At 49.0% G+C, this 24718-nt stretch overlaps 1 protein-coding gene across 2 annotated transcripts in view; it reads right to left on the reverse strand.

The window, feature by feature from the left end:
• The window catches only part of Arhgef18 (Rho/Rac guanine nucleotide exchange factor 18), a 102247-nt gene that overhangs the window by 8166 nt on the left and 69363 nt on the right, over positions 1 to 24718 (reverse strand). For both annotated transcript variants that reach the window (XM_051162940.1, XM_051162939.1), the window contains exons 11-20: positions 23602 to 23743; positions 21619 to 21731; positions 21325 to 21465; positions 16971 to 17221; positions 15047 to 15172; positions 10915 to 11032; positions 8114 to 8362; positions 6447 to 6523; positions 2859 to 3037; positions 710 to 798 (exon numbers count right to left, since the gene is read on the reverse strand). In XM_051162940.1, coding sequence (XP_051018897.1) covers positions 710 to 798; positions 2859 to 3037; positions 6447 to 6523; positions 8114 to 8362; positions 10915 to 11032; positions 15047 to 15172; positions 16971 to 17221; positions 21325 to 21465; positions 21619 to 21731; positions 23602 to 23743 — 1485 coding nt within the window. The remainder of the gene's footprint in view (positions 1 to 709; positions 799 to 2858; positions 3038 to 6446; positions 6524 to 8113; positions 8363 to 10914; positions 11033 to 15046; positions 15173 to 16970; positions 17222 to 21324; positions 21466 to 21618; positions 21732 to 23601; positions 23744 to 24718) is intronic.

Consider the following 24718-nt stretch of genomic DNA (forward strand, 5'->3'; position numbering starts at 1 on the left):
TGGGGTGCCTCAGTGGTTAAGGACATTTGTTGCTCTTGCAGAGGACCCAAGTACGATTCCTAGCAGCTACAGGGTGGCTCACAGCTGCCTGCTAACTCCCTCTTCTGGCCTCTGCGTGCATTTGCATGCCTGTGGTGCACACGAATAAATGCAGGCAGAAATGCCCACTGCCCACACACGTACAATTTTTTTAAAAAAGTACATTCCATGCCCCCCCACGCCAGGACTGGGTTTCTCTGTGTAGTCCTGGCTGTCTTTGAACTCAGAGTGCTGGGAATAAAGGCATGTGCCACTATACCCAGCTCCATTCCATTTACTTATTTTTTTATTGTGAAGTTTTATTTTTGTTCATTTATCCATCCATCCATCCATCCATCCATCCACCCATCCATCCATCCACTTACTTACTTACTTAGTTACTTACTTACTTACTTGTGAAGTGGTCTTTAGCTCTGGCTAGCTTTGCTCACCACAAGCTGAAGATGCTCTTGAGCTCCTGACACATGTCCCTGTGGCTGGGTTGGAACCCAGAGGCTTCAGGCAAGCTAGTCTCAAACGCTATCTACTAAGCCACATCCCTGGCCCTGAATTGAGCTCTTGAAATGGGGGAACGTTACGGCATGTACATTAAACCTCAATGAAGTGGCATAAACTTGATGTGGATTCCTGGGTTCCGAGAGGGACCTGCCCATGGTGTGGACCCTCTTACCTTGAAAGTCCCGGAGTTTCATGGTGCGGGCTTCAGTCATCTTCCTCTCCTCTGCCTCACTGAAAAGGCCCTCCTCCTCATCAGGACAGCTGCAGGGAAAGGGGACAGCTGCTGTCAGTGGGCTGGCTATCCTGGCACCAGCACTGCAGAGCATCCTCTTTCTGACCCCCTTATGCTGGCGAGATGGCTTAGGAGATAACAGAGCCTCAGATCTAGAAGAGACTCTCTCAGCAGTACAGGCTAAGAATGACAGAGGACATCCAGCATATTCTTCTGGCCTTGGTGCCCTAGTTCTATCTGCAAGACCAACGTGATTGAAGAGAATAACTGACTCCCAAAAGTTGTCCTTTAAACCTCCACATGCATGGCAGGGCTCACCTTCCCTCCAATAAAGAAAGGTACTTATGAAAAACCATTGATGAGTCAGGGCCTGTATTAGCTATGAAAGGTCTCTTCCACTGACCTACACCCCCACCCTATACCACTGATTTTTTTTTTTTTTCAAGACAGGGTTTCTCTGGGTAGTCCTGGCTGCCCTAGAACTCCTTATATAGACCAGGCTATCCTCCAACTTGGGATTCACCTGCCTCTGCCTCCTGAGTGCTGGGTTTAAAAAGAGGTGTGTGCTACCACTGCTACTGTTGTTTTGTTTTGAAGATAAAAGGTATCATGCATGTCAGGATAACCTTGAACCTACTGTGGCGAAGGATGACCTTGAATTTCTGATCCTCCTGTCTCTAAAGTGCTGGAATTACAGGCCCACACCATCACTCCCAGTTTCTTTAGTGCTGGGGTTTGGACTGAGGGCTTTGTGCATGCTGGGTAAGCACTGTACCAATAATGAGTCACAGCCCTCGGTCCTGCACTCTGCTTTTGTGAGGGACTTTGTTTAGAGGAAGAGACTGGGAGGCAAGGACAACCAACAGCACATGACAGTTCTCAAAGGGGTGAATTCATGTCTCAGTTCCTGATGTGGGGAGTACAGGCATGCACCACCAAGCTCTGCTCCTTGCACACTTAAAAAAATATGGTTACATTTAATTTACATATATGTGTGTGCATGTTATGTATGTGTAGGTGCCTGTATTGGATCCTCTACACTGGAATTATAGGCAGTTATGAGACACCTTGTGTGGGTGCTAGGAACTTAACTTGGGGTCCTCTGCAAAGGCAGTAAGCACTGTTAACCACTGAGCCATTTCTCCAGCCCCTCAGGTATAGGCTTAAAGTGGCCAGCTGTGGCATGGAGGAGGTGGCCAGTGGACAGCTCACTTGCAGATGACTGTCAGACACTGGAGGGTGTGGACCACTCAGGGCTGAGGTTACTGAGCGTGGTGGGGGTGTGGAGCAGGATGCTGGCTGCAGGTTTCCATGCCCACCTGTCAGGCAGACTCTGGTTCAGGCAGGTAGAAAACAACAGGCACTAGGCTGGGATCTGAAGGACACTCAGCCCAAGAAGCAAAGCGGGATATTACAAGGTGCTCCAACAAGGCTGGCCTCAGAACTGGTCCAGGTTAGAGTTGCCCGGCCCCTCACTGATTGTATATAGAGATATCCAGGCTCAGCTGGTAGAGTGCTAGGATGCCCGCTTAGCCCTCATGGAGCTTGCGTTCCATCCCTGGCACTGTATAAACTGGGTATGGTGGTGCATTCCTTTCATCCCAGCACCTGGGAGGCAGAGGCAGGAAGAAAAGAAAGGTCATCTTTGGCTATACAGTGACGTGGAGGCCAGCCTGTGGCTATACAGTGACGTGGAGGCCAGCCTGTGGCTATACAGTGACGTGGAGGCCAGCCTGTGGCTATACAGTGACGTGGAGGCCAGCCTGTGGCTATACAGTGACGTGGAGGCCAGCCTGTGGCTATACAGTGACGTGGAGGCCAGCCTGTGGCTATACAGTGACGTGGAGGCCAGCCTGTGGCTATATAGTGACGTGGGGGCCAGCCTGTGGCTATACAGTGACGTGGAGGCCAGCCTGGGCTATATAGTGACGTGGAGGCCAGCCTGGGCTGCAGGAGACTGTTTCTCAAAAACCAAGCAAGCAAGCAACTGGTCTGTGTCTGGGAGGTCAAGGTCACAAGTGACCTTATCAGTCGCGAGAGCATGAAGGCTGCCTGAGGAGGCAGGAAGGAGACCCTGGGCTTGCCTCACCTGTCCACGGCTCGGCGGATGTGGGCCATCCAGGTGTTCCTGTCCTCTTTGGAACTGGTATGGATCTCGTACATCTCTGGGCCTTGCATGGAGGCACTGATCAGAAACATGGCCTTCTCCTCGTTGGCTACCTCTCTCACAATGAGCTTTTGCAGAGAGATGACGGGTGGCTTTGAGTCCTGTACAGGGGAAGGGGATGGAAACTTAACTGTTGCCCTGCTTCGTCTGACCAACATTGGAACCCTGAGTCTGGGGGGAGGGGAGCCATGCCCCGACTCTCAGTGTGTACACACATTCATGTGGAAGGCGGAGGGTGATCTTGGCTGTTGTTCCTCAGGCGCCATCTACTTTGGTTTCTGACGTGCTGTGTCACTGGCCTGAAGCCCACCAAGGGCTAGGCAGGTGGCCAGTGAGCCCCAGGGACCTGCCTCCCCAGCACAGGGTGACAGATGTGTGCCACACCCTACATTTTCATACAGGTTCTAGGGAGTGAACTCTGGTCTTCAAGCACTGAACTGTCATGCCAGCACAAAGCAGAAATGTTTATCTAATTGATATCCCAGTATTCTTTTTAATGTTTTTTTTTATTTTCCCCGAGGCCTTAAACTGTGAAACTCTGCTGACCTCAAATTTATAGCGATCCTGCCTCAGCTTCCCAAGTGTTGGGACTTCACCACCATGCCTAGCAAAGGGTACCTCTCTCCCTCTCCTTTTTTGTTTTTTGTTTTGTTTTTTTCCCCAAGACAGGGTTTCCCTGTGTAGTCCTGGCTGTCCTGGACTCACTTTGTAGACCAGGCTAGCCCCGAACTCAGAGTGATCCACCTGCCTCTGCCTCCCCCTGAGTGCCAGGATTAAAGGTGTGCACCTACATGCCTGGCCTCTTTGTTAATAATTTTTAAAACATTTATTTTGTGGCGTGTGTGTGTGTGTGTGTGTGTGCGCGCGCGCGCGCGCACATGCATGCATGGTGCACCTGTGGAGATCAGAAGAAAACTTCTGGGAGTGGTTTTCTTTTTCCATTTTGTGAGTTCTAGGTACTGAACTCAGGTCATTAAGCACCTTACCCACTGGGCCATTGGCTGGCCCTCAAAGGCACATCTTAAATAGTGTTGTGAGTTAAATTGCCCCAAGTACCTAAGAATGTGTGATGGTGTGTAGAGACAGGACCTTTAAACATATAATCATGTTAAATAAGGTTTATCTTTATAGTGGCCCTAACCTAATATAATTGGTTTCCTTATAGGACTGTTAAGATTAGGCCAGGTGTGGTGTCAAAGGCCTGACACCTCAATGCTTGAGATTTGGAGGTAGGAAATTCAGAAGTTCAAAGCCAGCCTCAGCTAAATAGTGAGTTCCAGGCTAACCTGGGCTATATAAGACCCTGAATTTATGAACCTTGAGGTGACAGGTGTGTGCCATCATGCCCGCTTGGATGATTTTTTTCTCTTTATGTGCCTTTCTGAATAAGAACTCCTGAAACATATTAACACTGGGTGACTGTGGCTGCATTTCTGGGGACAAGAACAGGCTACTGACTTATGTCTTGCCTGTGACACAGTGTGTGGGATACACAGCGATCCATCTGGGAACATCATAAAAGGAGGCAGGACAGAGGGTCTGGGAAGATGATGGTGTTTGCATCTTTACCGAAAGCTCTGGGCTCAACTTGTTCAAGTCCATTAATGTCCCAAAGCCTCTGAGAGTGAGAGGGGGCTCGCAGCTACCACAGTGGACTGGTGGCTTAGAGGTGTGCTGAGCCAAAGCGGGGAGCAGCTCTTCTGACAAAATAGTCTGACCCAGTTTGTGGAGAGGTGGGGTGGGTTGACAAGGGATGGGAGAGTTCCTGAAGTGCATTAAAATCAACAAGCCAGCCCGTCAATGTTTGCCACTTTGAGACAGCAGATCGAGTCTTCCACCTCAAGGCCTCCCTTTTCTGCCGTATGTGACACTAAGCCTTATCGCATTCTTCACTTCTACAGGGACTGCTGTCCTTTACTGATGAAAGACAGTCTGCTTTGGTAGAGGTCAGGGTCATCTTTTATTTCCACACTACCTCTTTCCATCCTGGGAGGGGATCTGGGGTCCCATACCCTAGCCCTTCCCTTTGGTCCACCTTTCCTCATCCTCTTACCATCTCCCTCCTTTTCCTGATGCCCACCTGATGGAGAGCGTGGCCACTTGCCCGTCATATGTGGAGCCTCTGAGACTTTGTGTCCTTTGCTCTTTGTCTATGTAAATGGTGCAAATCCCCAGTGGGGATTTTACCCGTGTGCCACATACATGCAGTGTAGGTCCTTCTCTTCTGCTCCCTGGCCTGCCCTCCGGTCCTCCCTGGCCTGCCCTCTGGTCCTCCCTGCCCTGCCCTCCGGTCCTCCCTGGCCTGCCCTCCGGTCCTCCCTGGCCTGCCCTCCGGTCCTCCCTGGCCTGCCCTGCCCTCTGGTCCTCCAGAGCAGAGGCCTTTTACCACTTGCCACACCAGTGCATCCAATGTCTACAAACCAAGGTAAGGTTCTTCTGCCCAGACCCTGGAGCCTGTGAGTACCCAGGGATGTTGGGCAGCAGGGGAACCACAGAGAGGTAAGGAGGCTTGGAAGACAGAGGATGCTTTAGAATCTGGGCTTGGGGCTAATCAGGCAGCAGCCTTTCCTCTCTGCCTAGGCTCGTTGCTACAGGTGAGCCCTCCTGCACCCCGGAACAGAGAATGTATCTGTGAATCTGTACCAGGCCCCTTGGGCACTCCAGGAGGGAAGTACGTAACTCCAGACCAGACACTGCTCAAGGTATGGCCACCCGCAGTCCCCTTTTATCTCTATCCTCAGAGCAGATGCTGGCATCCCTGCTGCTGTGGGAAGGGGCACATACCTGTCTCTGAGTCAGTAAAGACTCCCCAGGCGCCATCCCAGAAGAATGATGGGGCTCGCTTCCCCAAGTAAGTTCACAGACCTCAACTAGATGCGCTTCTCCTTCTCACATCCTGCCCTGGAATTCTGTCCCTTCTCTCTGCCACCCAGAAGTCAAAGACAGCCTGTGTGAACCCTCACCTTTCTTCTCAAACCTATAACAATCAGTTCCTATTCTGCCTTGTGAGCCTGAACTCTGTTCAGAGCCCCCTCCAAGTTGCCATCTGTCTGTATGCTTATGGCATTACTTTTAACAAACTTCTTACCCGATGATAATTCACCCTAGTGTCCTGCCTGAGGTCCCCCCCCATCCGAGACCCTTCAATGAGAATGAGAGCCATTGGCAGGGAGCAGGGCAGGGTTTCATTCTCTTTAAGTTCCACTCCTGTCCCCGCTGGAACCTTCTGGAAGGACCTTGGTGTGACAGGGTGCCTCTCAGTGTATTTTCCTATCTGTGTTTCCTCTCCATGCTTTGTCTTGGGCATCCCCACTGCTGCACGGTCCCGGCAACAGCACCCCTGAAGACTTTAGACACATACCACAGAAGCAAAGACATATTTCTGATCCTCCCCCCAATCACGGGGCCCACTGCTGCACAGTCCTGGCAACAGCTCCCTGGAAGACTTTGGACACATACCACTGCTGCACGGTCCCGGCAACAGCGCCCCGGAAGACTTTAGACACATACCACGGAAGCAAAGACATATTTCTGATCCTTTTCTTGCAGCAGCAACAGCACGTCAGTCAGCAGGACAGCGAGGACATCTGCAGAGACCAGCACATGAGGGAGTGTCTGAGAGGTCACATGCCCAAAGGAGCTCAAGAGAGCGAAAGCATCACAGTGCTTCAGCCTCTTGTTCCGAGAGGCTCCCATTCTAACTCACCCCTTGCCACAAGGTCCCTGAGCCTCGCGGTTCAGTGTCAACAGATGCCAGAGGCTCCCCTTAGATGGCCCCTTGAGTGGCTCCTGCTCAGAATATTCGGAACTCAAGCCAGAGAGCACCAGTGTGCCATGCAGTTCTTTCATTATTTCAAGGTTTTGTTTTCAACTCTGCACGTGTTTGGGGGGGGGGGGGTGTCTCTGCATGGTTTGGTGCATGTGTGTGTAAGTGCTCTCAGTGGCTATAGTGTTGGATCCCTGCAGCTGGGGTTACAGGCAGTTGGAAGCTGTCTAGTGTGGGTTCTGGGTGCTGAATTTAGAGTCGTCTACAGGAGCAGCAGGTGCTCTCCATATCTGTGCCATCTTCCCAGCCCTTCATTTGTTACCATCACTGTTTTGCACGTATGGGTGCATGTGCAATGGGTATATATGCTCATATGTATGTGTGTGCACATGTTTATTTATTTTGTGTGTGTATGTATGGCAGGCAGGGGGAGTGGGTTGGGGAGCGGGGAGGGTGTGTGAATGTCCTGTGTATGTGAAAGTGGGAGGACAAGCTGTGCCGGCTGGTGCTGTGCTTCCAGCACATCTCAGGCATCTAACTCGGGCTGTTAGGCTTGGCAACAAATACCAGTGGATGGTGAGTGAGCCATCTTGTCAGCCCTCCGCCTGAGTTTTTAGACAGGCTCTCTCACTGAACCTGAAACTCCGGTTACAGGTATGTGCCACCATGCCTGGCTGGGGGATCGAACTGAGGCAAGCATTTTACCCACTGAGCCATCATCTTTCCAGCCTTTGGGTGGGTCTCTTGGTTGAAATGGATGTCTTTTTCTGTCCCAGGTCATAGCTTGCCTGCAATGCTGCAGGAAGAACTGGCCTCAGGCCCCCTGAGTCCCAGTCCTGCTTGGTGCCTTATCCCTGTATGACTGTACAAACATCTCTCACAGAGAAACTTTTGCACATGAGTGCCATTGGGAGCACACAAATACTGATGTTTGAGGTAGCCTCTTTTCTTTTTCTCTTTTGAGACAGGGTTTCACAGAGCCTACTCTAGCCTCGAACTTGCTCTGTAGCTGGGGATGACCCCGAGTTCCCAAACCCCTTGCTTCCACTTCCCTAGAGCTGACTGTCCCTACACTCAAGTTTGCTTGGTGCCGTAGACAGAAACCAGGACAAGCATTTAACAGCCGACCTACAAGCCCATCCCTGGGGGAGCCGTTCCTGATGATCTTGTCTAAACTAAACACTCCATCCAGTTCTCTGTAGTCCACTGGCTCCTTTAAACTTGAAAACATTCAAGTGTTGCAAGTTTGGCTGTGCTCCCATCTCAGCTTGGTGACAAACTCAAATGGATATCAATCCAAGTTAGGGCCCAGCACTCTAAGATGGTGTCTACTGCTCTTAACAAACCAACCAGAACTCCAAGGCTGAGCCAACATGAAACTCACTAGAGGTGGCCAGAGGCAGAAACTTACCTTTCAGGCGCCCTGACGCAGACTTCCAGCACAGGGTGCCCTCCAGGTGGAGCTGGCGGCGGAGCATGTCCTCCTTGCGGAAGGAGAGCCCGTTCTTGAGTTTGCTGGATGACTTCAAGTCCATCTTGCCTGCGATCTCCCTGAGGCGCTGGCCCTTCTCGCACTCGCTGACTTTGGCATCCACTTGGGAGATGATGTCTTTGATGAGGTTCAGGGCCTGGCTCAGGTCTTTGTAGTCCTCAGTGCCAGCTGTCACACAGAAAGCAGAGGGAGCACTGGTTTCTGTGCCCGTGCTCACAAACACAACAGAAGGGGGTGTGCCGGCATCTGGGTGGGATCTGTGAGGCCCACTGCTTGGCAGGCCTTTCAGGATTCTCTGCAAACTGTAATTTCTGAGAGTGCAAATGGCTCCCCCAAATTAACAACAGCCCAGAGTTTCATGACCCCAGTTTATTTTTGTTTGTATTATGTTTGGAGACAGGATTTTATGTAGTCCAGGTTGGGCTGAAACTTCCTATAGAGGGTCTTGAACTCCTGATGCTCTTGCCCCTATCTCTCAGGTAGAGGATTACAGGCCTGCAATAGCATACACACTTGGCTAGTTTTGTTTGTAGACAGGGTATCTCCACATGCCCCATTGATCATGGAACTCAGAGATCCTCCTGCCTCTGCCTCCAGTGCTGGGACTAAAGGCACTTGCAATGCCACACCCAGCCTTTTCTTTTTTCTTTCTTTCTTTTTTTTTTGCTTGTTTGTTGTTGAGACAAGGTCTCATTCTCTAGCCTTGGCTAGCCCAGAATTCAGAGTAGATCAGCCTGTCCTCAAACGTGCAGAAGATATTCCTACCTCTGTCTCTTCAATGTTGGGATTACAGGTATGTGCTACCATGTTTGGCTCCGAGTTTAGCTTTTGCTCAAATGCAAAAGTTAGGGTGTGCTGGCTCAAACGGCATAGACTGTCCAGCGCGTCATACCCACTCCTACCATTCCATTACTGTTCACAGATTCCCCTCAAGTCCCTTAGCTCTTTATAAAAAGCGTCCTTCTCCTTCCTGCTACAAACCAGAGTTGGCCCCACCTACCTGAATGACACAGTAGGTGAAGGGTCTTTAGCTAGCCCCAAAATGGCCTTGCTAAAAAACATAATCTTACATTCCTAAAGCTAGCCACCCTTATTTGGCCACCTCCTTCCCCTGAGGCTGACTACCAAGGTCCAGCTATCAAGGTATTGGAAGTCCAGCAATCTAAAGCCCCTTGTGGCTGCTCTAGTTAATCTGTCTAATTAAAATTAAACACTTCATCTAACCCAGGGTTTCCTCTTCCACCTTTATAAACTGCCATTTACCTATTGGCTAAATCTGTCTCCTTTGTCTCCCCAGGATAAATATTCCTTCCTTCTCTCTCTTGTTCCCTTCCCCTTCTCCCTCATGCTCTACCTCTTGTTTTTGTCTCTTAGTCCCTGCCCTTTGTCCCTCTGAGGTAAATAATCTCCTTTCTGCTGAGAACTTGGCCTTCTGGTGTCTGGAGCTGATACTGATACTGGTCTCTTTCTTTAGTAGGGAAACTTGCTATTTTCTCATGGCCCAAACCTACCAGAGGTGTGGAACAGGATTGTCATCATGCCAGCTCCCAAAGAGTGCCTAGAATGCTATCTGACCTTTCACCTGTGTTCTGGGTAGCTACCAGCATGTCATCTTTTCTCTTTTCTGTTTGATCAGGGTCTCACAATGTAGCCTAGGCTGGTATAGGACATGTGGATCTTCCTGCTTACATGTTGTGTAGCAATTTCCTCTGAACTGAATGAAACGTTCTATCCTGGAGGGAAGTTGTTAAGACTCAGGAAGTAAACAATTCACAAGTCTCAAGAAGTCCCTGAAACTTACCAGAGTCACATATCAGGTCTCCCTAAGATTACATAAGCAATAGGACTGCTAAGGAGAAGATCTGTAACATGTTTGGTTGCCTGCAAGCCCTGTAGAGAGCTCCAGGAATCCAGCTTTTTTGAGTCATAATCTGTGCTGGGGTGACTTTTGCTGATTCAGCTGCCTTTGACCCATCCCTACTCCAGTAAGTAACCTCAATAAAGTCACTGGCTCAACAGGTTGTACTTTGGTGGTAGGTTATATTGGTCTATAATCAGTTCCCAAACCCTATCTGGAGTGAGTAGACACGTGTTAATGTCTCTCCCAGGAAAAGTGTCATACAACACTAGGCCTCCTGAATGCTGGGAGAACACATGTGCCCACTGCACCTAGCTCAGATCGTGTCCTGGCCATTTAATACAGGGGCCATTTCTCTCTCTCTTTAACATTTAAATTTAAAGTTTTTTCACACATACAGGTATTTTGTCTGCATGTATGTTTGTGTACTGTATATATGTGCCTGTGGAGGTCAGGGAGCATCAGATTCCCTCGGAACTGGCGTCATGTAGAGTTGTAAGCTACCACATGGGTGCGAGGACTTAAGCCTGGGTCCTCTGAAAGAGCACCAGTGTTTTCAATGGCCAGGCCATCTCTCCAGTCCCAGAAATCATTTATTAATAAGCCAGGAATCATCTTGTTTTCATCTAGTTCATATTTAGTTTACAGATACTGCCCTGGGACTTGCCATGGCCCAGCCTTTGCTGAGGGCAGAGGTTCACCCAGCTCCTCTCCTCACATGCTGTCTGCCTGGCACCCACTACATGGCAATTACAAGAGGGCACCCGGCCAGTCCACTGAGAAACTCCAGAGCAGCAGAACTGAGACCCCCCCCCCCCATCCACCTCGATCCACGCGTGCGTGTGGCAGGGTGTGCTCCCACCTTCTGTGTTCTGGATGATGCGTTCCACCAGCACTGGGTACTTGGTTATACGCTGCGTGACCAGAAGGATGCATTCCTGCACTCCCAGCCGTCGCACAATGGAAAAGTTGCCGATTTTCTGTGAAATGGAAAATAAACTTTGTTTTTATTTCTTTTTTCCCTCTCCTGATTTATTTTATTTTATTATTGTTATTTTTTTTCCCGGTGCTTTGAGACAGAGCCTCTCCATGTGACCCTGGATGTCCTGGGACTCATAGAGATTTGCCAGCCTCTGCCTCCAAGTGTTGTGATTAAAGGTGTGCGCCACAGCACCTGGCTCTACTTCCTACTCCTCTCTCTGTTTTTCTTCTCTTTTTCCTTCACCATCCTCAAGCACTTGTATTTGTGATTGAACGAGGGCCTGAGGCATGCTGAACAAATACTAAACCGCATCTTACGCGTGCGCGCGTGCGCACACGCACACGCACACACACACACACACACACACACACACTTTGGTAATTACAGGCATGCGTTATTATGGCAAGTTAACATATTTGGTTTTGGGGGTCTGTATGAGTATGTGTTCAAAGACCAGAAGAGGGTGTCAGGTGTCCTTCTCCACCACTCTTCAACTAGTTGGGGTTTTTGTTTTTGTTTGTTTGTTTGTTTGTTTTGAGATAGTGTCTCACTAGGCAGACCAGGCTGACCTGAATGCTGGGATGAGAGGCCTGTGCTACCATGCTCTGCCCCTTTGAGGCAGGGTCTGTCCTTGAACCTGGAGTTTCTGTTTTTCTGTTTGTTTGCTTTATCAAAACTGGACACCAGAAAGCCTTGGCGATTCTCTTCTTTCCTCAACCCCACAATAGAGCTGGGGTTACAGGCATGCGCAGGATGCCACACTTGTCCCAAGAGCTCTGAGATCCGAACTCATGGCTGAGCAGCAAGCACTAAGTACTACTAAGCCGTGTCTCTAGCCTCTTTCTATTTTCTGAGACAGCGTGGGTTTTGGGAGATGCTTCTGCCTCAGTTTCATGAGAAGCTGAGATTACAGACCTGGACCACTAGGTTCAGCTTCCTGTTGAATCAGTTAAACATCTCAGGCCAGGGGCGCCTTTCACCTTGCTGTGACCTTTCTTCTACGATCCCTAAGCAGGGATTACCTTCTAAATAAATATGGAAAGGCCACAGGAGTGTGGGCACTCAGTTAAAGCTGTTAAAGAGGAACTTAAGGCAGGTGTGGTGGGGCTTGCCTATAATCCTAACACTGGGGAAGCTGAGGCAGAAGGGTTTGAGGCCAGCCTGGATTACAAAACAAAATCCCATCTCAAATAACAAATAAAAACAAGACCGAAAATATTATGGTGAGGGTGATGTAGTGTGATCCCAACATCTGGAAGCCTAGAGTAGGAGGATCACCAGTTTTGGGTTAGCCTGGGCTACAGAGAAAGTTCTAGAGCAGCCTGGAATGTACAGGCAAGACTTTGTCTCAAAATAAGAAAACAAGGGACTTGAGACATGGCTCAGTGTCTAAGAGCACTTAACTGTTTTGAGAAAGGTCCCAGGACCCATATGGTGGCTCACAATCACCTTTAACTCCAGTTCCAGGAGATCTGATGATTTCTGCCATACATACATACATACATACATACACGTAAATATAAAAGTTTAAAAAAAAAAGATGATAGGTGGTAGTGGTGCATGCCTCTAATCCTAGCACTCAGGAGGCAGAGGCAGGCAGATCTCTGTGAGCTCGAGGCCAGCCTGATCTACAGAGTGAGTTCCAGGACAGCCAGGGCTACACAGAGAAACCCTATCTCAGTTTGAAAAAAAAAAAAAAAAGAAAGAAAGAAAGAAAGAAGGAAGAAAATGACAAGCTGAGTATGAGAGCATGTCCCTATAATCTCAGCACTTGGGAGGTGGAGGCAAGACTTCAAAGTCCGTACTGAGCTACACAGTGAGTTCAAGCATAGCTTGAAGCTGCTTCAAAACGAACCAAAAAGAACAAAACAAGAAAGTAAACTATCAAGAAAGGAAGAGAGAATCAGTTCTGGACTAGTTTTGAGAAACATGAATTAGGTGTCCAGTGTGCACACAACAGAGACCTGGATCCTTTATCCTGGCTGACAGCTGGTATCCCAAGACCCTCTAGAACCAGACTGCGTATCTGCCTTTTTCCAAATCTGGCTCTCGGGTCACTTGCGACTTACCCACATATCTTTAAGAACCCAAGTGGCCACTTGAACCTGTTTCCTGGTGGGGGCTGAGAGCACGCTGCACATTCTAGCGGGCTGTTCCCACTGCTCTTGTTAACACTTGGGAATATGTCAGCAAAGGAGAACAGCTGCCCTTTTTTGTTTGCTTGTTTTTGAGACAAGGTTTCTCTATGCAGCCATGGCTGTCTTGGAACTCACTTTGTAGACCAGTCTGGACTCAAACTCAGATCCACCTGCCTTTGCCTCCCGAGTGCTCTGATTAAAGGCATGTGCCATCATCACCACCCTGTTCCATTTTTTTTTTTTTTTAAAAAAAGGCAGGGCCATAAATAGCCCAGGCTAGCCTTTCACTCTCTATGTAGCTTAGGATGACCTGGAACCCTTAATCACCCTGCTTCTACCTTAGTGCTGGGATGACAGGCATCTAGCCAACACCCCTGGTATGCAGTGCAGGGATGGAACAAAGGGCTTTGTGTATGCTAAGCAAGCACTCTAGTAACTGCGCTGCTACACACATCCTCAACCCCAACCCAAAGAGCTATTTCTCTTTTCTTTTCCCTTTCTTTTGAGACCAGGTTTCTCTGTGTAGCCTTGGCTGTCACGGACTCACTTTGTAGACCAGGCTGGCCTTGAACTCACAGCGATCTGCCTGCCTCTGCCTCCCGAGTGCTGGGATCACAGGCGTGCACCACCGCATCTGGCTATTTCTTAAGGTCCGTACTGAGGAGCTTTTGAGAGTCCCTGCATGCAGGTTTCATTGGAGCTTCCTTCATTACTTCCTCTGTCCTCACTATCCCTTCCTCCTCCTCCATGCCCTCTCGTAGCCCAGGTTGGTCTCAAACTCTCTATGAAGCTGAAGATGACTTTGAACTCCCAATCTTCCTGCCTCCAACTCCTAAGTGCTCCCAACTCATAGGTGTGTATCACACCTGTTTTTTTTTAGTATTCTGTTGTTGTTCATTATTATTATTAATTATTATTATTATCAATAACATAAACATTTACCTAGTTTTTTGTGTGTGCCCCTGTGTGCCAGGCTCGATAATAGCACCTTTATCATCAGCCATCCCGATATCCCTGTATCATGCCACAAGAGCTGGGGGACCACAGGGACCAGCAAAAGAAAAGAGAGAATGCATACCTCGCAGAACTCTAGGAAGATGGCATAGCTCCGAAGGGCAGTCCCCTGGGTGGGACAATGCCTCAAAGGACCCATCTGGCTGGGCGGTATGGCACATGCCTGTGATTCTAGCTTGAGGCAAACCAGAACTGTATACTGGTTTCAAAAGGAAGGGCTGGAGGTACTGTAATTCAGTTGGTACCAAGCCTCTCAAGCATGCATGGAGCCCTGGGTCACACAAGCCAGCTGTTGTCACGCAGTCCTGTTACCCACTACTTGGGAGGCAGTGGCAGGAGAACTAAGAACTTAGGGTCATCCTTGGCTACACAGAGTGTCTACGGTTAAGTATGGGCTCCATGAGACCCTGTCAGCAAATGAGTGAATGCAAGAGGCGGAAGGCGGAAGGCGGAGGATCTGCAAGTTTGAAGCCAGATTGGGATACACAGGGAGACCCTGTGTCAGTGAGCCAAACCAAGGCCGTGGGAGGTGGCTCAGTGGGTCATGGTCTTGCCACCAAGCACGAGGAATTTCGTTTCCATGCCTAACACCCACATGGAGCCAGGTACGATGGCATGTGTCTGTAATCACAGTACTCTCAAAGGGAGATGGGAGGCAGAGACAGGAGGGTCCAGGAAGAGCCAAGGCCAGCTAATCTGACGGAGAACAACAGAGTTACTATCTCAAACAAGATAGAAGGAAGAACCGACACCCCAGGTTATCCCTCTGGCTGCCACAGATGTGCATGGGACATGTGTGTGTCCATACAAACACCCCCACATATTGTGTGTGTGTGTGTGTGTGTGTGTGTGTGTTTTACCTTGATTAAGTTCTGAAACTTCTTGCTCTGCTGCAGCAGTAACTTGTAGTGACCGACTGCGTCGTTGTGGCCACTACAGAACACGCCGTATTTCTCCTTCATTCTCTCCCCGCTTTCCCCTGAAAACTAAAAGGAAAAGTGATGGAAAAGTTAGCCAAAAATGACTTACGGATGTGGTCAGAGTATGTTTCCATCTAGTTCATCGTGCTGTTTTTCAGGGTTTGGTTGTTGCTTCGTTATTATTACCCCTCCTGACTGTTGCCTCCCAACACCTCCTTGGCTCGGCGCTTACAGGGCGCCTCAACGCAAGGCGTAAGGAGGTGAGACAACTGTCCTGAGCTCTGCCTGTCCCCACTCTCCAGGTGCCTCAGGTCCACACTGTCAGGTGGCCTAATCTACCGATACAGGTTAAGTGAGTCCTAAAGGTGAAGTCTCCCTTTCGGATCCATTTTCTGCAATGAGCACGGGATGATTTCTTTCTTTTAGAAAGGGGTTTTCTCAGGTTGTGAGGCTGGCTTCAAACTTGATCCCACTCCCTTCTGCTGTCTACCAGCCCTACAATGGATGGCTCTGGCCCAAACCTATGCTTGTAGCCATCAAGGACTGGGTCCCAGGGAGATGGCTCAGTGGGTACAGTATATATGCATAAAGATCTGGGCTGCAGGCCCTCAGCAGCCGCCTAACTATCTAAGCCTGGCATTGTGTGTCTGTAACCCCAGAACTGGGGGGCTGAGACAGGACTGTAGGGGTTCACAGGCAGCTGACCAGCCAAAACAGTGAGCTTGAGGTTTATTCAAAGGCCCTATCCCAATATGGCATGGTGGCGCCTGTCTTAAGTCCCAGCACTTAGAGGCAGAGGCAGGTGGAACTCTGTGAGTTCAAAGCCAGCCTGGTCTACGGAGTGAGTTCCAGGACAGCCAGGGCTACCTAGAGAGACAAACAAATAAAAATAGAACATATATACAAACAAAAAGGGAAGGAGGAATAGAGCTGGCAAGAAGATTCAGCAAGTAAAGACATTTGCTGTCAAGCCTGATGACCTGAGTTTCATCCCTCAGATCCACATAGTAGAATGAGAGGACCAGTTCCTGTGAAAGTCATCCTCTGACTTCCTTAAGCATACCATGGCACATAATAAATCTGTTGTTGTCGGCTTTTTCAAGACAGGGTTTCTTTGTGTAGCTGTGGCTATCCTGGAACCCCCTCTGTAGACCAGGCTGGCTTTGAACTCCGAGATCCACCTATGCCTGCCTCCCAAGTGCAGGGATTAAAGGCGTGCACCAATACTACTGCCCAGCTTATGACTGATTACATGGAAGAGGACACCTGACATCCATCTCAGGCCTCACGGGGCACCTGCACTGGCATGCATATACTACCCCCAGCAGCTGGGGGCTGGAGATGTGACTCAGTGAAGTGTCTGTCTCCCATACCCAAAGCCCTCGTCATGATCCCCAGCACTGCAAAAACTGGGTGTATGGGAACATCAGTAATCCCAGCACCCAGGAACTGGGAGTCAAGAGGATCAGTTCAAACCAGGGAGCTCCATGACACCCTGCCTGGACCTCCTCCTATCCCCCAGCAAAACACCAATCAACGAAACAAAACCATAGACTTTTTTTTTTTTTTCTTTTTGAGATAATCTCTAGCCCCCAGGATGGACTTCAACTCACTATGTAGATAAGGATGATGAACTCCTGATGGTCCCAAGTGGTGTATAGGCAGAAACCAGCATGCTCCAGTTTTTACACTGTGCTGGGGATGGCATTCAAGGCTTTGTGCATACCAGGCTCCACTAACTGAGGTAGATCCCTACCTGGGAGTGAAATTCTGAACCCCAGCCTTGGGGTTCCTAAGATATGAGCACGGAGAGAGGGAAGACAAGGTGAAGAGAGGTGTGGCCCCTCCTAGACATAGCACCTACCTGCTGAACCAGGACATCCCCGATCTTTTGGATGACATAATTCCGATCACTGCCCTCCTCCAGAAATTCCTGCCGGCGTTCCTTGAGGCGGGCAAGGAAGTGGCTGTGCATGTCCAATAGGTCGTCAGCACATGGGAACAGGCGACTAATTGCCTGGCCACTGAACTGCAGCTCCTCCTGCAAGGCTCTGGAGTATACTTTCAGCATGATCTTGAGCGTGCGCACATGGTGTGCCTCTGTTTGCATCAGCTCTGCAGGGACAAAGGCATTGGAAGATTCATCTTAACTCCCAGGGTGCTCACAGCGTCTGTAGGCCTGCTTCAGCTCGGTTGAGCTGGCCAGCTCTCTGCCCACACACTCTCTCCTTCTTCTTCCCTCTTTTTCTTTGTGGTAAACAAGTGCATGTTGAGGCTGGGCTTGATGTCATACATGTTTAATCCCAGCCTGCTGGAGGCAGAGATACACAAGGGTCTGAGTTCAAGGGCAGCCTGGTCTATACAGTAAGGCTCACAACCACCTATACCTCTAATTCCATGGAATCTGACACCCTCTTCCAGCCTCTGTCACTACTGCATGCACATGATGCATGAACATATACTAAGCAGCCCCCACATACATAGAAAATAAAGTATTTTTAAAACTACATTAAATATAGAAAATACGACTAGAGAGATGGCTTAGTGGTTAAGACCATTGGCTTCTCTCTTCCAGGGGACTCAGGTTTGATTCTCAGCACCCACATAGTGGCTCACAACCATTTTTAACTCCAGTTCCAGGGCATCTGATGTCCTCTTCTGGCCTTCTTGGGGCACCAGGTACATAAGTGATGCAGAGTCACACATGCAGGGAAAACACACATACACGTAAAAGAAAAGAAAAGAAAAGAAAAGCAAAGCTTCAAGCCAATGTTGGCAAAAGCGCTTCCTCCCAAGCCTGACAGTATGAGTTCGATCCCTGGGACCCACAGAGTAGAGAGAATCACCTCCCACAAGTTGTCCTTTGACCTCCATACCCACTCCATGGTACATACCCAACTAATACAGTTTAAAACACTGTTCTTCTGTGTGTGTAGGGGCAAGTCGTGCCTTGGCCAGGCTGGTTCATGGCGTGCTAAACACTCCTCTTGTCTCTGGTCCTGCCCGTGGTAGAGTTCCAGGAGGCAGGGGTGGCCACACCCAGCCTCTGAAAGACCAGCTGTGACCCGACTCAGGTTTTTCATGCCTGTGTAGCAAGTGCTCTTATTTTCCAAGCCACTTCCCCAGCACAGCTAGCTGGCCGGGATCTTCTAGTCTGCCCCCAGCCCCACTGGTGAGCCTGTGCTAGGCCCAGTTTTTCATACGGGTCTGGGGGGGGGGGGGGGGGTGGAGGGCTCTGAACTCACGCTTGTGCAGCAGGCAGTTTACCAATTAAACAATACCTCCAGTCCTTATTGGTTTCTACTTCCTTTCTTTTCCTTTTCTTTTTTTCTTTCTTTTTTTCTTTTTAAAGAGAGGGTCTTGGTGGGGCTGGAGAGATGGCTCAGAGGTTAAGAGCACTGACTACTCTTCCAGAGGTCCTGAGTTCAATTCCCAGCAACCACAAGGTGGCTTACAACTGTCTATATTGTCACCTGATGCCCTCTTCTGGCCTGCAGATGTACATAAGACCACTGTATAAATAATAAATAAATAGTAAAAGAAAAAAGAAAAAAAAGAAAAAAAAAAAAAAAGAAAAGAGAGGGTCTTGGGACTGGAGCCATGGTTTTGTAGCACTAGTGTCCCACACATGGGGCCCTGAGTTCTAGCCTCAGTGACTTCAACAACAACAGAACAAACAATAGGAAAGAAGAAATAGTCCTGGGGCTGTGGATATAGCTTTGTAGGTGAGAGTGCTCATCTAGTGTACACAAGGCCCTGGGGTCCATCCTCAACACCTTAAGAAACTGGATGTCTCGCTGAATTCTTGAAGTTGGACTGCTTGCAAAGTAGAGGTGGGAAGTCCAGCAGGTCCAGGTCATTCTCCCTTTCAGTGCCACTAGGGGGGGTAGGGACTGACTCTTAAACTTGCTGTGTTGCCTAGGCTGCTTTAGTAACAGCAGGTGTGTCCCATCACACTTGGCCTTGGAGCTGTTTTTAATTAGAAGTCTCCCCTCCCTGAAGTGAGACTGAAGCCAAAGCAGCTGAAAAAAAAAAAAGTATTTAGAAATGTGCTGTGCAACCTCAATGCCCCAGGAGCCTCTGTCCTTGAGGTCAAGAAGGCTGTGCTAAGGAAATTCTAGCCTTGGTGGGGGTGAAGCTTGCATATTTCTGAATGCATGTGACCAAATACAAACTTCAGTGGACCCAGTGTCTGCGCTGAAATTTAACTTCCACGTTATTAAGACGCACAGTTGTAGGAGTGCTTGCCTACCATGAACAAAGACCTGAGTTCTACCTCCAGCATCCCATAAACCGAGTATGGCGGACCAGGCCTGTCATCCCAGAACTCTGGCAGTGAAGGCAGGAGGATCAGAAGTTCAAGGTTACAAAGCAAGTTTGAGGCTAGCCTGAGCTACATGAGATATCCTACCTAAAATAAACAAACAAACAAACAAACAAACAAACAAATAAATAAATAATAAAAAGCAAGCAAAGTTAAGATAAGAAGAATCTTCACAGATGGGAAAATATCTTTTTGGTTGCTTTGTTTTTGAGACAGGGTTTCTCTGTGTAGCCTTGGCTAACCTGGAATTTACTCTGTAGACCAGGCTGGCCTCAAACTCACAGAGATCCATCTGTCGTGCCTTCCAAGTTCTGAGATCAAAGATGTGTGCCACAACTGCTGCGTGGGAAAATATTTTTATAGACCTCTGGTTCAGTTCCCAGAACTCACAACAGGCAGAAGAAGAGAAATGGCTCCACTAAGTGTCCGCTGACCCCTACACACATTATGCATACACACGATGTTTTGTTGTTGTTGCTTTCTTTCCCTCAGGGAACACCATGGAAGAGGCAGAAAGACCATGAGAAGCTCTGGACCAGGCCATGTGAGGGCCCTCTGGACAGATCAAGAAATCCATGAAATCTCAATAATAGGGCTGCCTGCCCAAGACCTGAAAGACCACACATGGAAGGAGGAACATGTAACAGGGCCTCACCCTTAGCAGAAGGGCTACAAGTAGTTAATGTCTGCTGAAGGAGGGAGGACCATTTCAGCAACCCCTTCTAGAAAGGAGCCCTCCATCCTAAGGAGTCAACTGTAAACACATGTACATAGGGGCAATGTGAACTGGACTCAGCAGGTGATACACACACACACACACACACACACACACACACACACACACACACACACGAGTGTGTGGGTATGAGAAGAGGTCTTGATTTTAAGAGTAGGAGGAGTTGAGGAGGCAGAGAGGAGTGAAAGTGATATAAATACACTGTCCTCAGGTTTGAAATCCTCAAAAAAACAAAACAACAAAATCCAAGATTAGAGATGCAACCAGTGGCTATCATTAACACACACACACACACACACACACACACACACACACACACACACACACACACACACACACACAGAAGCTCCTGCCCCTGAAGTGATCTGAAGACACAGTGGGGAGATGCTGTCTAAGACCAGGAAGCTAGCTTCACCAAATCCTGAGTCTGTACCTCATCCTGGACTTGTCAGTCTCTAAACGCCACCCTGTTGATGACATTCTGTCCTAGCAGCCCAAACACAGGGAGACAGTCACCAACAAGGTAAGAATGAGTCAGCCCTGGGCACTTGGCCAGGCAGGTTTGCAGGGACCTGTGCTAACAAAGCCCTCTCTGGTACAACAGACAGGGCGGTCCCAGGGGAGTGGTAGGTGAGACAAATGACAGGGTCTCCTGAGAGACTGGCTACACAGCTCAGACTCTTAGGTGGAATTAGGGAAAGGAAAAAAAAAGGAGGAGGTGGAATGGTACAGTTTGTGAGGTGCTTGCTTAGCATGCATAAACCCTGGGTTCCGCCCCACAGCACTGCATAAACCAGGTGGGGGTGGTGCATGCCTGTAGTCCCAAGAACTTGGGAGGTGAAGGAAATTTAAGGTTATTTGAGGCTACATAGGAAGTTTGAGGCTATGACACTCTATCTCAAAAACAAAAGAGAACAGGGCTGGTAAGAAGGTGGCTCACTGGGCAAAGGTGTTTGCTGTCAAGCCTGATGACCTGAGCTGGTTCTCTGCATCCTATATGGTAGAGAGGACTGATTCCTGCAAGTTGTAGTCTGACTTCCACATGGAGCCCCAGTGAGCTTGTGCATAAACACACACACACACCTATTTTTACAAAAGAATGCAAATAAAGAATTAAAGAGAGGGCTGGCCCGGTGACACAGCGGTTAGCCACCTTACCATACAAGACATCCTGTCTTTTCACCACCTCCTTCTTCTGTTTCTTGGCATATGCTAAATCCACAGAGAGGCTCCAGGACTCCGCCTCAAACTCATGGGCATCTGATTCGATTTCACACCTCAGTGAGGCAATGGAAGGATCTGGGGGAAGAACGACAGAAAGCTGTTGATAATAAGGACGGGGTGCTTGCCACATCTTCCTGTCCCTTTCATGGCCACACTGAAGCCTCTGGCCTTTCCCTGTAGAGACAGTAACCACGTGGCATCCCTGGGAGAACAGAGGGCTGACCATACCTTCTATGAAAACAGACTCAGCATTCGAGGATGTGAGTGACAGGGAGTCATCGGCCGTCTGCTTCAGTTTTGAAAACACGGAGTCGGCTTCATCCATGTCTCCAGTGGCTGGACTGAGTGCAAACGATTGAAATATTTAATTTCACGAAAAGAAATTAGGGTCAGTGAGATGGCTCTGTGGGTGAAGGTGCTTCTAAGCCTGACCGGCTGAATTCAATCCCTGGGCCCCCCCACAGAGAGAAGGAGAGATCCGACTCCTCAACACTGTTGTCAAGCCTCCACATGTGCACACATACATATTCACACAGACACAGACACACACAATACAAACAAACAAGAAAGGTGCCTTAAATAGGCATGTATACATACTGGAATCAGTAAGGCAATGGGATTGTTACTCCTTCTAGTTAGATGATTGGAGAACTTTCTGGATTCCAATAGGACCTTTTAACTTGTTACAGGTCATTTTAAAAAATTAGGAGACTACTGGGCTAGGTATATGTGCAGTGTTAAAGTGCTTGCTCAGGATGCTAAAGGCTCTAGGTCCCATGCCAGTAATGGGGGGAGGGCAATGAGGGGAAAAGGAAAAGTGGAAGAAGAGGAAAAAAGCGGAGAAATATCATTTGGAATTCTAGGGCCGGAGAAATGGCTCAGCGGTTAAGAGCACTGGCTGTTCTTCCAAAGGACCAGGTTCAAATACCAGCACCCACATGGCAGTTCACCACTGTCTATTAATTCCAGTTCCAGGGGATCTGACAGCATCACACAGACATGCATGGAGGTAGAACACCAATGTAAAAAATATAATAATAATAATAATAATAATAATAATAATAATAATAATAATAATAATAATAATAAAATAAATAAATAATTGGAATTCTAGGTGAGTCCTCAGAGACACCACATTAGGGAAAAGCCTCAGTTGCTGACCCAAGTGCAGACTTGGTTTAGGTTGGTTCCGTGTATCAGCTGATGGTTCAGCTGTAACCAATGTGCTGCACTGGCATAACCACAGAGGCAGCTGTGTGGGTGTGTACTGAGGTGTAGGCTAGGGAAGGAGTCTGGAGATTCTGCTACTTGCTCACATTTTCCTGTAAACTTAAAAATATTCTAGCAGCTGGGAGTGTGGCTCACTGGCAGAGCACATACTCAACTACTGAGGACACAGTACGGTGTGTCAGTAAGTCTGTGCATGAGCACGTAACGCGCACTGCCTTTACTGGCAGACACAGGTTCCTCCTAATGACTCAGGGGGTACACAGCCTTACAGCAGGAGTTAGCAGGGGAGAAGGAAAGGAAAACCAGCTTTTCCCAGAACTCAGCAGTGAACATGACCGTGGCTTTAACTAGTGCTGCTGGTCCTGTTTTGATAGGACCACCTTGATACCCTGTGAAGCCAAGTGAGGCACAGACACTGATCTGCAGGACCGTAGGCATGCCTTGGGGGCAGGGACGCCAACCCAGTATGCTAGGCGAACTGCCTCTACCTGTGGCTGAACACAATCTGGGAATACATTGATTTTACAAAAAGAAAAGGCATGGGTTGGGCCAGTGAAATGGCTCAGCCAGTAAAGGTGCTTGCCCTCAAGACTGAGGCCATAAGTTCAATCCTTGGGTCCCTAACAGTGAACGGAGAGAATGAACTCCTGAAAGTTGTTCTCTGATCTCCACCTGTCTGCTGTGCCACATATGCCCCCATACATGCATCCATACATCCATACATGCATACATACATACAAGTAAATGCAACCTAAAGGAAAAAAAAAAGGTCAAGGTCATCTTTGGCTACACTGTGAGTTCTAGGCTAGCCTGGGCTATAAGACTCTGCCTGATGATGATGATGATGATGATGATGACGACCACGATGGTGATGATAAACCGTAAACAACTTTAGGACGCAGAGAGCATGTGTTAATGAGGCATACATAAGGATTTATGCACTGAATGCACCTGCCAGCAGAAGGGAAATCCTCAGCTTACCCAAGTCGCACCCCAGGTCCGGCTGGGCTCAGTGTTGGCTGGGGACCCCCTTTCTGAGAGACGGTCATGCCGACATTCCTGGAAGGAGCTGGGCTGCTGCCATCAGAAAGAAGCGTGCTCCGAGGGCTCTCCTTTAGGGAGGCTGCAACAGAGGCAAATACGGAGTTGGTGCTGAGAAAGTGGGCAGGGTAGTGGAGGTCTCCTGTCCGGAAGCCTCGCTCCGCCTGGGGCCTCAGCACCGACAGGATCTTGGAGGTCAATAGCTCATTATCCAAGAAGACGTTCTCGCTCCATTTCCTGGGGAGAGAGCCGTAGAAGGACAGCTCAGGGTGGCCAGGGAGTGCCCCCCGCCTGTCGCCACCCTTAGAGTGTGCAGTCCCCATGCCGGCGACCTGGTGCTGCACCCAGGCTGTGATGTGCTGTTTTTGATGCCTTGGGTGGGATCCTTCTAGAAAATGAAGCTGCGCCTTCCCTGGCTGTATTGGCTGGAGAGGTGGTGCTGGTGTGCTGGAGATTGGTCCCCACTGTGACTGTGTGGTGTGGAAATGGCACAGAATTTCCTCTTTGGGTTAAAAAAAAAAAAAAAAAAAAAAGAAACTCTCCCACACCCTGCTTGCTCTTTACAGGTAGCAACAGCAGAGGACAGCTTGCGTTCACAGCAAATAATCTACTATTGGGAGCCGTGCACTTGCGTGTTTGGCGCAGACACTACACACAGGATGATAATTAATCTGAGACTGGATGGCAGGATAACGCGGAGACCCACAGACCTGGAGGCATGACGCTGATTGAGCTGGCTGTGCTCATCAGCCCTGAGGTAGAAGGATAGGACACTAACATCTGGGTAGACCTGAGGCTCCAATTCTGCTTTACGGACGCACCCAGCACACATCAGAGTTCTGAACTGTTATTTCCTCCCGCTGCTTACTTTTAGGGTCCGGATAGGAGGATCCATCATGCACTCACTAATGGAGTGTTTCCCACTGACTGAGAAATGCTGGGGATAGACTCCAAGACAGTACACATGCAGGTCCTGTCCTACTGAACCACACCCTAAATCCTCATGAAAAGATTCCAGGTGTAAGTGTTCTACCTCTCTGAGCACCCCCAGCCCAGC

This window comes from Acomys russatus, chromosome 19, assembly GCF_903995435.1.
Source record: "Acomys russatus chromosome 19, mAcoRus1.1, whole genome shotgun sequence".
Classification (NCBI taxonomy): domain Eukaryota; kingdom Metazoa; phylum Chordata; class Mammalia; order Rodentia; family Muridae; genus Acomys; species Acomys russatus.